Raw genomic sequence first — 14,286 nt, forward strand, 5'->3', positions numbered from 1 at the left:
GAACACACGAATTATCCTATGAAAGGTTTGTGAAAGGTTTGCCTGGACACAGAAGTGGACGTAAATAAAGAAACAGTTCGTACCTTCTCTCACAGCTTTCTGGATATTTTGAACTAGATCTTTCCCGACGTCATTGACAAGAGGAAACATTTTTTTCATTTTACCAGAACTGAAAGCTGGCACCAGTTTATACCGCATTACTTTCCACCTGAAAAAAAAAGAAACGAGAACATTGAGATATAATATAAAGAACATCCCCGGGGAACCTGTAATTCCCCATGGCAGACTATTACATTATCACATTACCTGGAGTAATGAGGTTAGTGAGTGGTTGTTCCTTCCAAGATCCTTCCTCCTCCTCCCCCCCCCATTCCCAAATTACTAATCTGAAGTGAATGTTCCAATGAGCCCCGTTAACAATTAAGATAACATTCGCAGAAACACCAGTTACCTATTTTAACACTGAATTTGAAGACTAGAAAAAATTAGAAAAATCTCTTAACGTTCTGCAACTAATATACCGGTCAAGTCAGTGGATTATAAATGAGTTCACTTTGTTGCCACAATAATCAATTGCCAAAAAACAATTTGTCTGATACGTAGTAAAGGTAACAGTAAGTTTTACTAGAAATAGGGTCTTCTGGACAACTCATTCAATTGTGCAGATGCACTTTTCATTACAACTAGTAGAATGTTAAGTCTAGGGAACAAAGAGCTTTACTTTTATTGTGAAAATAATGATTAATTATTATTATTAAATTGAAGTCACTTGTTAATAAGGAATCAGTTAACTGTGTGCATGTAACAATACACACAAAATATGAGCAAGGAACCTGTAAGCTGACTCATTCTACATTATTTCGACAGAAATCTCGTTGTGCACCATTTCGTCGTAAATCTGGACAGTTATTCAGGAAATATGGAACTAATTAACTAACGAAGTATAACAGGTTCTGGAAAGTATAACACTTTCCTCTAAGTAAGAAAGAAAACATTGGAAGAGAAAAAGTCATTGTGAAGGGAAAAGAAACAGTGAATTATGTTTTTTCTTAACCATTATCTTATCCACCGCTCTAAGTCTGTGATAAATTCGTCATTTCTTTCCAACTATTTAGTAGCATGGGCAAAGATTCAGTCCTAGAAACGAGAACGCTGCTAACAGAATATGAGTAAACCAAAATTTTTATGTCATGTACAATGTGGAGTTGAAACATGAACTCACGTCCCGTACTGTTTTCTAGGTTTTTCCTTATAACACTCCTCTGCTTTTTGGCTCTTGCGGCAAAGGATCACTGGTATTTATTAAGCGTTTTATGAATATAACAGTGCCTCCAATCTTCTTTATTAACTACAAAGTTCCTCTGAGCGGTTAGCTAAAACACATCGATTACTTACATACAGCACTCAGTAAAAGCATACAGGGTGTTCAGAAATTTCCACTACAGGATTGTAGAATTTGTAGAGGAGACGGAGTACATAATATTTTGAATAGGAAGCCATGTCCAGAAACGTACCTATCCGGTCTACGACGGTTTCAGTTCAGATACTGAGGGAAACAGGAAAGTCTCAGAATTGCTTGTCATGGTATGCAACTGGATAGACAGGATGACATTGGTTCAAATGGCTCTGAGCACTATGGGACTTAACATTTGAGGTCATCAGTCCCCTAGAACTTAGAACTACTTAAACCTAACTAACCTAAGAACATCACACACATCCATACCCGAGAGAGGATTCGAACCTGCGACGGTAGCAGTCGCACGGTTCCGGACTGAAGCGCCTAGAACCGCTCGGCCACACCGGCCGGCGCAGGATGACATATATTACGTCAGATTTTAATGTCCGCCTTGTTGCGAGACCTATTGAATGCCTGTGGGTCTCCGATACAGTACACACACACACACACACACATGCTCCTTGTGTATGGCGAAGATCGGGGTAACGGAAGAGCGGTTTCCGCAACGTAGCACGCCATCGCCCAAACTTTTTGCCCAAGTTATGCAGGCGCTCCGAGAAACAGGTGCATTCACCGTGAGAAGGCAGGACTGACTGAGCGAAGTGGCGCAGTCGCTAGCGCACTGGACTCGTATTCGGGAGGACGACGGTTCAATCCCGCGTCCGGCCATTCTTATTTAGGTCTTCCGTGATTTCCCTAAATCACTCCAGGCAAATGACAGGATGGTTCCTTTGCAAGGGCACGGCCGACTTCTTTCCCCGTCCTTCTCTAATCCGACGAGACCGATGACCTCGCTGTCTGGTCTCCTCCCCCAAACAACCCCAAGGCAGGACTGTGGTGCTCCACGACAACGATCCACGCCCGGATTTGAGTATGTGCGTCATCACGTTGAAGAGAACCACTCAACGAATACTCGACAACATGCAATGGGACGTTCCACGTGAGCAACAATTACATCCGTACCAGTTACAAAGAGTACACGCTACGAGGCCAACCCATTTTCCACAACGTGTTGCCTGCTGCATGCGTTTCCTGCATCGCTGCATCAACACACCCTTGTGACCACGTCGAGTTCTGTGCACGGATGAATGTAAGTTCACTACGGACTGTGTTCTGAATTCGCGAAACAGCCATGTGTGGGCAAACGAAAACCATCGTGGGACGGGTGTTCAGGGATTTCAGCACCGGTTTGTTATTAAAGTGTGGACATGTGTTCTGAATGGTTATGTGATTGGGCCATACCTCCTTCCATTCAAGCTAATTGGTCCTGCAAACTTTATCTTCCTACCAAACGTATTGGACCTGTTCTTGGAAGCTGTGCCACTGAATGTCTAAGAAATGTGGTTTCAGCATGCTGTTCCAGTACTTCACTTCTCGCGAGCGATTCGGTGATGTACTGGGTTCTTTTTTTGTTTTCGAATAATATAAGCAGGTAATGTTTCATTATTTTTTGTCTCGAATGGTTACCTAATAATTGTACTGCGTCAAGCCTAATTCAGTTCCTCAAATAGAAGCGAATGAGTTAAACATTTGAACTGGAACCGCCATGGAACGGAAACGGTGCGTTTCCGAACGTGGGTTCCTATTCAGAATTTATGTACTCACTCCCCTTCACAAGTCCTAGAAGTTTATAACACGAATTTGCGAACATCTTTACATAGATATATAAAAGCCCGATGTGTCGGGGAAAAGTGTCGATAACATTGATGTTCTGACAGAAAAATATCTTAATCTGAATATAGATATTCTGCAAAATGTTATAATTCCCATTCCAAAGAACTCAGGTGCTATTAGGTGCGAATACTGCGCAACCTTCAGTTGAAAAAGTCGTGGTTGCAAAATACTGACACGAATTATTTGCAGAAGGAAAGAAAAACTGAAGCCGGCCTGGGGGAGGAGAAGTGTAGGACTACGCGAGGCAATCTGACACTACGACTGATACTAGAAGGCAGATTAAAGAAAGGCAGTCCTACATGTATAGTATTTGCAGATTTAGGTGAAGCTTTTGACATTGTTGACTAGAATCCTCTCTTTGAAATTTTGCAGAGATCAAATGGAGGCAGTGAAAGGTTATTTACAACTTTCCCAAAAATCAGACTACTGCTGCAAGAGTGGACAAATTTTACAAAAATCAAACTGCAATTATAATAGTACGGGGACTTGGAAACGAAGCAGTGGTTGAGAAGCGAGTGTCGCAGGGCTGGTGCCTCTTCTTCATGTTTTTCAATCTATACATTGAGTAAGCACCAAAGGAAGCAAAGACCAAATTTGAAAAGGAAATTCAACTTCAGGGAAAAGAAATTAAAGCTTTAAGGCTGACTGATGACATTACCATTCCGTCAGAGACGACATATGCCATAGCAGTCGAATGGAGTGGATAGTGTCATGAAAGGAGGTTACAAAATAAATACCAACAAAAGCAAACGAAGGGTAATGGACTTCAGTAGAATGAAACTACGATATGGTGAGGGAATTAAATTATGAAATGAGACTCTGCAATTAAGCTATGAGTTGTATTTGGGCAGCAAAATAACAGACGGTGGTTTAACTAGAGAGGATATAAAATACAGACTGGCAACAGCAAGAAGCGTTTCTGAAGAAGAACGTAGAATATAAATTGTAGTAGTAGGATGTCTTTTCTGTAGGTTTTTGTGTGGAGTGTAGAGTTGTGCGGAAGCGAAACGTGGACGAAAAGCAGTTCTTACATGAAGAGAATATGTCTGTTTTAAATGCGGAGTTACAGAATAATGCTGTAGATTAGATGGGTTAATCTAATAGCTAAAGAGGAGGTAGCAAATAAAACTGGGGCTAGCTTGACTAACAGAAGCTATCGGTTAATAGAACACCCTGAGCCTCCAAGGAATCGTCCATGTGTGTAACAGATTAAAGGGTGTGTATGAGGGGGAAAGGGGGGAAAGGATGAATTTTAGCGGGAGACCTAGGTTTGATTATAGGAGGCAGGTTCAAATGAATGTGGTTGTAAGGAGTTATTCAGAGATGATGAATGTTAGACAAAATATATTAGCTTCATCAAAGTTTTCTGACCGAAGACAACAACAACAACCCAAAAGATGGGTATTCCCAATATATCTCTACATCGTTGTCGTCACTATGCACACTTTGACACATGACATGTAACATAAGAAAAAAAACCGAAAGCTAAACAGTATAGCGAACTTAAATAGTTCCGTAGGGAAATAACATAAGCACTGAATTATGAAATGTATGGAGACTGCGAAAAAGAAACGACAGACGAATGACGCCTAGCTGCTCATTCCAACAACATTGCTTAATGATTGTTGATACATAGTTCAGGATATATTCAAATCAGATTACAGACGATATTTGCTGGTATCAATATGATTTTACTATTGTCTAACAACATTTCTGAAGCAGAGTTACTTTTAGACTTTAACATATGCGTCCATCCATACAAGTTTGGATACAGAGGAACAGTGAGTTGAAAGCTACATTTTTACGAAATTCTTTTGATAATTTTTTTAGGATTACCACAAAAACAATAAGCCTGAGTACACATACTCAACAGAAATGTTGGGAAGTGGGATAAAGTGGTATTAAAAACTTGAACACACGCAGTACATGTAAGTAAATGGAACTAACTAAGAAAGTCTAAAATTGCAGAATACAATACAAGAGACTGTACAACGAATAAAAAATTCCTAGTAGAAGATAAGACAATTACTGTAATATACAGGGAAAAAATGGAGAACGACCGAAACGGAAGATGATATCTAAGGGCAAATGTCGAGAATGATAGTATTACGAAGCATTCCTTTGCCTGGAACAATACTTCCACGGAATAAAAAAAAGGAACTCTTCAGTTATGAGGTATCCACAAAGAAAGGGAAATTGGAAGAACAGGCTAAGACAGATTCAAATGTAAGTGGAATATGTGGTAGGTGAAGACATAATGTTGAGGTACACTGATTAGTGAAGTAATACGAAACCATAAATGACAAAAGCGAAAGGAGAATACTGGTGCCGACTACAGGCATTGAATCTGCTGTACGAATTCCCAGAGAAAGTGCTGAAGAAGTATGACTCATCCTACTAACAGTATTTAAGTGACTGTCATGTGCTGCTGTAATTATTCTGTAGAACCAGCAGAAACCGTGGGGATCGGTGACAGGATAAGACTATCACATTATACTCCTGCCTGGGAATAGCCATGACCTATATACACGTGAACGTAAGAACCAGAAGATGAGTTTGATCTCAGGAATCGGAGTAGTGTAGGAAAGGCAGCTGGTATGAAGAGAATGTCTCTGAATAAATATAACCGCCAAGAAACAAATATGTGTGGCAAGAAGTATTACGCAGCTGAAACGGATGAAAGACAGGAAAATTCTCGTATGGAATTAGCTTCGAAATACCTAATTTCTAATGGGACACAAATTAATATAAATCTGGGCTGTTACAAAACAGAGTGCATGCGAAGAAACAGAAGCGTGATTAGGATTTTGCCTGTTGTACCCTTTCTGTTCAGTCTACGTGAGTAGTAAAGCTCAGCGGTCAAAATATTACTGACGTCTTTAAAAGAGCACTCTGCTAGAAGTTGAGCGTTATAAATGGAATAGAACTGGTAGGTCATGGCAGTGAAGTAGTCTGTATGTGGCAAACGGTTGTATGGTTTCAGTGCAAAAGATGGGTCGGCTTGTATATGTGACAGGAGGGATGAAAGGAACTGTAGTGTTTCGAGCTGCACTTGACTATAACGTGAATGATTAATTGTGTATCAGCGTAGACTTTCCAACACCTCTACAGGGAATGAGGCAGCACTCACCATGTAACACAGCATAAGAACAGTGGTCCTAAATGGATCCAAACCAAAAGGGACCAGAAAAAAGTGCCACGCCTAGCCAGTAATGGTCAGTTTCAGATCAGCTACGAACAGCTGCTGTCAGCGAATGCGGATCAATCTTAACCAGTTTACGAGCAAACGTTGCTAAGAGACCAAGTCTGTCTTCTACACCTTCGAGACCAAGTTCTGTCTTCTACAACTTCGTAAGTGAGTCTGATGTGTACATTCCCGTCCCTCAAGAAGACAACAGTCGTCTTCACACGGCCATACACATACTTTCTTGGTTTGACGAACATTCTAGCATACTACAGAACGAAGACTGGAGTGCTGCGGCACCCGATATTACTCCTATTCAAAATATATATTTTTAACGGCAGGTGAAACGCATCAATCTATGTCTCTGCAACGTAGGCCTTGTAGCACTACGAAATATAATAATCAATGAGTGGCTTTAGCTGGATGTAACTAAATAAACATTTCTACTCTATTCTTCGCTGGACTGAAACTACTATAAAGGCCAGAGGCTGTAATTCACCGATTTAGCGTGATGTCTCCCTTGAGTGACTAATAATTTGTCCGGCGAACGTAACTGAAAAGTGTTGCCTCAGAAAGCACAAGAGATTTTAAATTCGAATGGAAAGTCATCGAGCCTGTTATCTGGACTAACACCTTTCGCTCCTTAAAATGCAAGAATAAAACTCGTTGAACATAGTTAGATGGGAGCAGAATGAAATCTTACGTGCAGTGAATTTAGACAACTGAAAATTAGTCTCTTATACACACCACAAAAGAATTATACAAATGGGACGGAAATTTAGCAAGTAAATAACTGGTTGCTCTGCCTCCAATACTTATGTAAGCAGTTATTTGGCTTTCATTGACTGAGTTGTTGGACGCTCTCCTGAGGGACTTTCTGCCAAATTCTGTCCAACTGACGTGTTACAGCGTCAAAATCACGAACAGGTCGTAGGGCTCTGCCATAATGCTCCAAACATTCTCAATTCGGGAGAGATCCAGCAACTGAGAACGTTTGGGCCTTATGGGCAGAGTCCTACGACCAGCTCAGAATTTTGATGATCTAATGCACCAACTGGACAGAATGTGGTGCAACATCTCTTAGGAGGAATCCAGCCACTGTCATTCAATGTCAAGCTGAATAACTGCTTGCATAAGAGCCAGAGGTGGACCAACATGTTATTGACCCCTTAATTTGTGACTCTCTCTCATGAATAAATAATCCAGTTATTCAGAAGTTTTAATCACTTTTTCTTCTGTATATGTACATCATATCTACCGATTTCCATCACTTTCGGATAATTCATATGGCGCGTGTTTTGTTTTTTGTCTTTGAGTGTACAATGCAGAGTGTATGAGTATATGTCTGGGATCTCTTCCCAAACCCCTGGTTCGATTTCACTCAAATTTGGCACAGCAACAGCAGTCTGCATGAGTAGCAGCACTGTGGGGTTTCTAATTTCTTAGCTCCAATAGGAGCGGAGATATGGGCAATAACGTTTTTCTTCAGCCCCAGGTATACAAGCTGCCCTGCTTGACAGGAATGTTATGTGGAAACGGTGTCAGCCTCCCAAATTAACCTGTTTTGCTATGAAGCCTACCTGTCTTGGGGAGGAAACTGTTTTCTAGTCTCCAACATGTAGACTGCCTTACAAGACAGTCACATTGTTTTGAAGTAATATCGACATGCTTTGCACTGTGCCCTGTATGTCATGGACAAATAAACGATTTTTGAGCGGTGATGTGTAGCTTGTCCTGTTGTGGGGATAGTATCCGCCTACTTTATTAATTTCATTGCAGGGCTGCATGTACCAATGAGCATGGCTGGGGACAGGTTGAGGAGCATGGAGGGGATGGACAGAGCGAGGGGGAAGGGAAAATGGATAGAAAAAGGGGAAGAGGAGGAGAAGATGCATGAGGCAGGTGGAAGGCGTAGATGGGCAGTCAAGTGGAGAAAGAAGAGGGGGAGGATGAGACGGAAAGAGGGATGGGGAGGAGGAGATCAAGGGCCAGAGAGTGGAGAGGAGAAGGTAGATGGATAGAGGTGGCAAGGTGGGGTGAACAGAGGGAGCAGCAAGTATGTTCAATATACACTGATGTGACAAAGTCATGGGACAGCTATATGCACATACACAGACATGTGGTATCACTACACAAGGAATAAAAGGGCAGTGTATTGGCAGAGTTGTCATTTTTATCCAAGTGTTACATGTGAAAAACTTTCTGACATGATTTTCGCCGCCCAACGGGAAGTGACAAAACTTTGAAAGCGAAATGGTAGATAGAGCTGGACGCATGCGAAATTCCGTTTCGGAAATCAGGGAATTCAATATTCCGAGGTCCACAGTGTCAAGAGTTTGCAGAGAATACCAAATTTCAGATATTACTTCTCACCACGAACACCATGGTGGCAGACAGCCTTCACTTAAAAACCGAGAGCAGTGGCGTTTGCGTAGACTTGTCAGAGCTGACAAACAAGCAATACTGCGTGATATAACCGCAGACATCATTGTGGGACGTACGACAAACGTATCCGTTAGTACAGTGCGACGAAATTTGGCGTTAGTTGTCTTTTGCCGCAGACGACCGACGCGGGTGCTTTTTCTAACAGCGTAACATCACCTGGAGACCCTCTTCTGCGCTCGTGGTCACATCAGTTAGTCGCTAGGCGACTGGAAAACCGTGGCCTAGCGAGATGAGCACCGATTTCTGTTGATAATAGATGATGGTAGAGAGAGTGTGGCACAGACCACACGAAGCCATCAATCCAAGTTGTCAACAAGGCACTGTGTTAGCTGTCGGGCTGATTTACAGAGAATGAACTTGGTCCTACGGAAATTTTTATTTTGAGCTACAAACAATCCTGTTGGAAGAACATCCGCAACTAAGCTTTACACCGGGGTTGAAAATACCGCTTCAGTTGTAAATTTCCTTTATTATCACGACCGGCTTATGAAAGCCCATCCTCAGGTATCGCACCTGTGCTGTGGCCTCCAAGCGCCACGGTGGACGTGTGCTAGGCGCGGTGTGCTACCTATGCGCTCGGGGACTACAGCACAGTTGCGACACATGAGGATGTGCCTATGAGAGGCCGAAACTGCTCGTGATAATAAAGAAAATTTACAACTTAAGCGGTATTTTCAGCCTCTAGTATTTTGGGCTACTTGGAGACCGTTTGTGGCCATTCGTGGACTTCATGCTCCCAAACAAAGATGGAATTTTTTATGGATGACAATGCGCCATGTCATCAGCCCACAGTTGTTCGCAGAATATTCTGGACAGTTTGAGAGAATGATTTGGCCATCGAGATCACCATGTAAGAAATCCATGAATAATGAATTTATTGCTAGCGCACTCGACCAGATGTAACTTCGATGGAATGCTCGCGTGATGTGTGCTATATGTAAGCTACAACAGAATCGCAGACCAGAGAGCAATGTCAGCAGCAGTAGTAGAAAAGTAGCTGGCAGTCGGGAGGTTGGGCCGGTCGTGGAGAGCGATGGCGGTGCCTGATAGATGTAGTATAAGATAAAAGCAGCCGTGCGCATATGTAATTTTTAACAACTGATTTTGTACTATTGTTATATCAAGTCCCATGTAAATGTTTTTAAAAATCTTTTAACAATAATCTTTCTTATAAAGATAACTTTTGACAATCATTCATCTGAATTAAAAGATTTTACTAATTTCTCCTATCCATGGCCATCCCTATTATCGTAAAGAGAAATCAGTTGTTTCTTTTTATACATAACAAATCTAGTGGCCAGCATTGCACTGGGCTGTGACAGAAAAATTTCTTATAGGAGCAGATGTATACGCGTTATCCGGCGACTTCATTGAGCTAACAATTTTTAGTTTGTTCAGAATGATCTTTCAGGACCATGACGCAGCAGATTTACCAGTTTAGATTCACAGTCAGTTAATTATTGAAAGGTTACATATGAGTCACAATTTTATCGAGAGGCTAGTCACATTTTTATTCCGAGGTTACAGAAACAATTTATCTGTTGGGAGGTTACAACCTGACAGAAATCCCATCGAACGTTTATGGGATATAATCGAGTGGTCAGTTTGAACACAAAATCCTGCACTGGCAACACTTTGGCAATTATGGACATCATAGAGGCAGTATGGCTCTATATTTCTGCAGGGGACTCCCATTGACTTGTTGAGTCCCTGCTACGTCGAGTTGCTGCACAATGCCGTGCAAAAGGAGGTCCGCACGATATTACGATGTATCCCGTGACTTTTGTCCAATGCATATAAGGGTACAGTCACGGTAAAATAGTTACAATATAGAAGAGTAAAATACAAGAACAGATTGTAATGTATGGCACTGAGAACTATGGGACTTAACTTCTGAGGTCATCAGTCTCCTAGAAACTGAGAACTACTTAAACCTAACTAACCTAAGGGCATCACACACATCCATGCCCGAGGCAGGATTCGAACCTGCGACTGTAGTGGTCACGCGGTTCCAGACGGTAGCGCCTAGAACGGCTCGGTCACTCGGGCCGGCAAGATTGTAATGTAAATATAGGCTTTAAGAAGTGTTGACCAATTTAAATACTTGAGGCGTCTGATCGCTAAAAGTACTCATCGCAGAAAGTAAATTGGAGTGAGAAGGTGAGTGTCAGACGGAGCATCAGCTTAGATTTATGGACTTAGTTATGTAGTGCTACTATTTGAACCCTTCCCGGTTAGCCTGAGAAACTTGGAAACAATGGATTGTAGTATTGGTTTTTTCTTAACGTAGTGTCGTTCACCTTGTTCTAGAATAGTCAAATACCACCAGCTCAGAGGCACTCTGATGTAATAATGAGTCAGAAGTATTCAAGCCTCTGGCAAGACCAAACGACGATTATCTTTAAATGGCCTTTACTGTCCTACGTCACTCGTGACACAGGCATCAATGAGAAGTTTAAGCAACATCCGTTCCACACCCTGTTGCCATGTGTCAGATTGTACATGCAATATGCATCCGAGTTAACTATTAATCATAGTAGACATTGAATAGAAAATCGTGTCCAGTGGCTGAAGGAAAGTACATGTCACATCCATCTACAAGAAGGGTGAACAGAAATGATACATAAACTACCATACAATATTATTGACATCCACTGGTTGTAGAATCTTAGAGCATATTATGAGCTCTAACATAATGCGGTATCTTGATCAGAATGACCTCCTCGATGCCAGACAACATGGATTCCGAAAACATCGATTATATGAAACTCAACTCGCGAATTTCTCACATGACATCCACAAAACCATGGATCAAAGCAGTCAGGTAGATGTAGTATTTCTTGCCTTCCCAAAAGCATTTGAGTCGGTAAAGTACCTACTCTTATTATACAAAGTACAATCGAATGCGGTATCAAGCGAAATTTGTGACTGGATGAGGATTTCTTAATACGGAGGACGCAGCATGTTATCCTACGGTAGTCATCGACAGATGAAGTAACTTCAGGCGTGCCTCAAGGCTGTGTGTTGGGACCTTTCTTGTTTATGTTGTGTATTATTGATCTTGCGACAATATTAATAGTAACCTCTGACATTTCGTAGATTATGCAATTGTGTATAGAAAAGAATAGTTTGGGAAAAGCTGCACAAATGTTCTGTCAAATTGTGCTAAGATTTCAAAGTGGTGCAAAGATTGGAATCTTAGTTTAAACGTTCATAAGTGTAAAATTGTGCACTTCGCCGAACGAAAAAAAAAACGTGACTGTCACTGTAACTACACTATCAGTGTGTCAAACCTGGAATTTATAAAGTCGTACATATAGCAGATTGTAGCAGTTTAGAGAGATACGAAATGAAACTATCACATAGACTCGATCGTAGGTAAAGCAAATGGAAGAATTCGCTTTATTGTTCGAATACTAGAGAAATGTTATCAGTTTGCAGAGGAAATTGCGTACAAAACACTTTTGCGACCCATCCTAGAGTATTGCTCAAGTGTGTGGGAAGTAACACGGGATGTTTTAGAGAGAGAACTAAGAGAGCATCACAGAAATGTTAAGAAAACTCAACTGGTAAAAGCTTGAAGGTAGACGCAAATTAACCCGTGAAAGCCTGCTAACAAAGTTTCAAGGACCAACATTAAGTAATGGATATAGGAATATACCACAGCTCCCCGCGTATCGTTCCCATAGAGACCACGGAAATAAGATTTAATAAAGTGAACAGAGACGTTTAGGCATTCTTCTCCCGCCAACGAAATGAATGGAAAAGGATGTAGCTATAATAACTGCAACAGTGGGAACTGCTGTCTGCTACGCATTTCACAGTGGTTTGCCGAGTATGGGTGTGGATGTGGATACAAACGCGTTGAGAAAAATATGGTCAAAAGGAGTATTTCAATGTATGACGGCTCCGACAGAGAAGTCACTGAGAACATATGGGCGTATGGGCTCGACGGAGGGTAGATGTGGCTAATTCTGACTGTGGTTCCACACACAGTACGGGTGATTTGGTAACATTGCTTCTGTGAGGCTCGATAGGGACACTGGTGCTCCTTTTCAGAGGATCCAACACTGTATTGAGGTGAGGTTTTTTTTTTTTTTTCAATTTCCGCAACAGTGTGTGAAGTTGCTAGTGGCTACCCGGGAACATATTAACGACGGTTGATTGATCGCCGAAAGACGAGAGAACTAATCTGACTGAAAATGTTGTTCAGCTTCTGTGTGTGTGTGTGTGTGTGTGTTATGAACCTGTAGACCACCCGAAAAAAAAATCCTGTTACTAGACAGTTCGAGAAAAAGAAAGCAACAACAGGTGACGAAGAAAGAACCGGGAGATAGGGCGTAGTGGAAAGATATATTCACAAATCATCTTCAGACAGAATGCTAAAAATAATAGTCCAGTAATAGCTATCAACTGTTACAAAGAATGAGTAAAAAGTTATTAAATAATTTCTACATCCTTCACATGGCATTTTTCGGTTCTTCGTATGTTTGCCACTGAAGTTGACTGTAATAATGGGTAAGCGAAAACTCTGTAACTACAAATGTTGCAATTTATGTCGTAACGTACTAGTTAACTTTCCGGATGTGTTTTTCACACAAATGATCAAACAGCAGAGTGAATTTTCCACACAAAAGACCTGGAAGAATGCAAACAAAATTTAGAGTTTAAAGACGTTCTGAAGTTTTCCAGCATCGAGATGTTGACAAGTATTCACTTTATTACATCATGAGACAATAAAATGAATGCTCGTCAAAAGCAGTTGAGGTGGAAAACTTCCATGACTGATTGACAGGACACATTTTTTAACAACAACAACAACAAAGTGTATGATACCTGCAACCGAACGAAACGATTAGTCTATTACTCATTGCGCTAAAATAGTAGTAGAGTTATACTAATATAGTACAGATATAGTGTACTAACAACACTTACTTCCGACCCTGTGCACCGAAAATCGAATTGGCGAAAACAGTATCAGTCTCACTGTTGACCTCGAAATTGCGAGTGTGGAACGTGCCGAAGTCTGCAACGAAGATACGACCCACGAGTTCTGGGTCCTTGACCATCAAGAAAGGTTGGTCAAAGGCGAACATGCCTTTGAAGGGCACATCTCCTGCCTGTCGATAACACCGGAAGACAACATCTGCAAGGTGTTCTTTGCAAGCCACCACAGTGCCCATATTGCCGACGAATGGCCACGGCCTCATATAGGGCACCCCTCGATCCTTCCAAAAGTTGAAGTTCCGCATCATGTACCGGCAGAGCAGCCCCACTAGCACCACGAGAGCTGCCACCATCCAGCACCACGTCACAACAGCCATTCTTCTCGCTTCTCCCTGTGCAACAGACCCGAGACTAATGAATATCTTTCGACTTTGAGAAGTCATCAAATAATTTTTTAAGTCAAAGATTATCATTGTAATTAAGGGACATATAATAATATACAACATATAATATATTAATTATATGGATTCCATTAAATGTTAGACATCTGACCATTCTTCGAAATAATATTACAGAGAAA

At 41.4% G+C, this 14,286-nt stretch overlaps 1 protein-coding gene across 1 annotated transcript in view; it reads right to left on the bottom strand.

Moving 5' to 3' along the window:
* Nucleotides 1-14,083, bottom strand: part of LOC124712281 (cytochrome P450 6j1-like) — a 32,105-nt gene extending 18,022 nt beyond the window's left edge. Inside the window, exon 1 of the mRNA XM_047242575.1 lies at nucleotides 13,695-14,083. Within this exon, the coding sequence (XP_047098531.1) occupies nucleotides 13,695-14,083 (389 nt within the window). The remainder of the gene's footprint in view (nucleotides 1-13,694) is intronic.
* Nucleotides 14,084-14,286: the final 203 nt, after the last annotated feature.

This window comes from Schistocerca piceifrons, chromosome 8 (assembly GCF_021461385.2).
Source record: "Schistocerca piceifrons isolate TAMUIC-IGC-003096 chromosome 8, iqSchPice1.1, whole genome shotgun sequence".
In the NCBI taxonomy this organism is placed as follows: Eukaryota; Metazoa; Arthropoda; class Insecta; order Orthoptera; family Acrididae; genus Schistocerca; species Schistocerca piceifrons.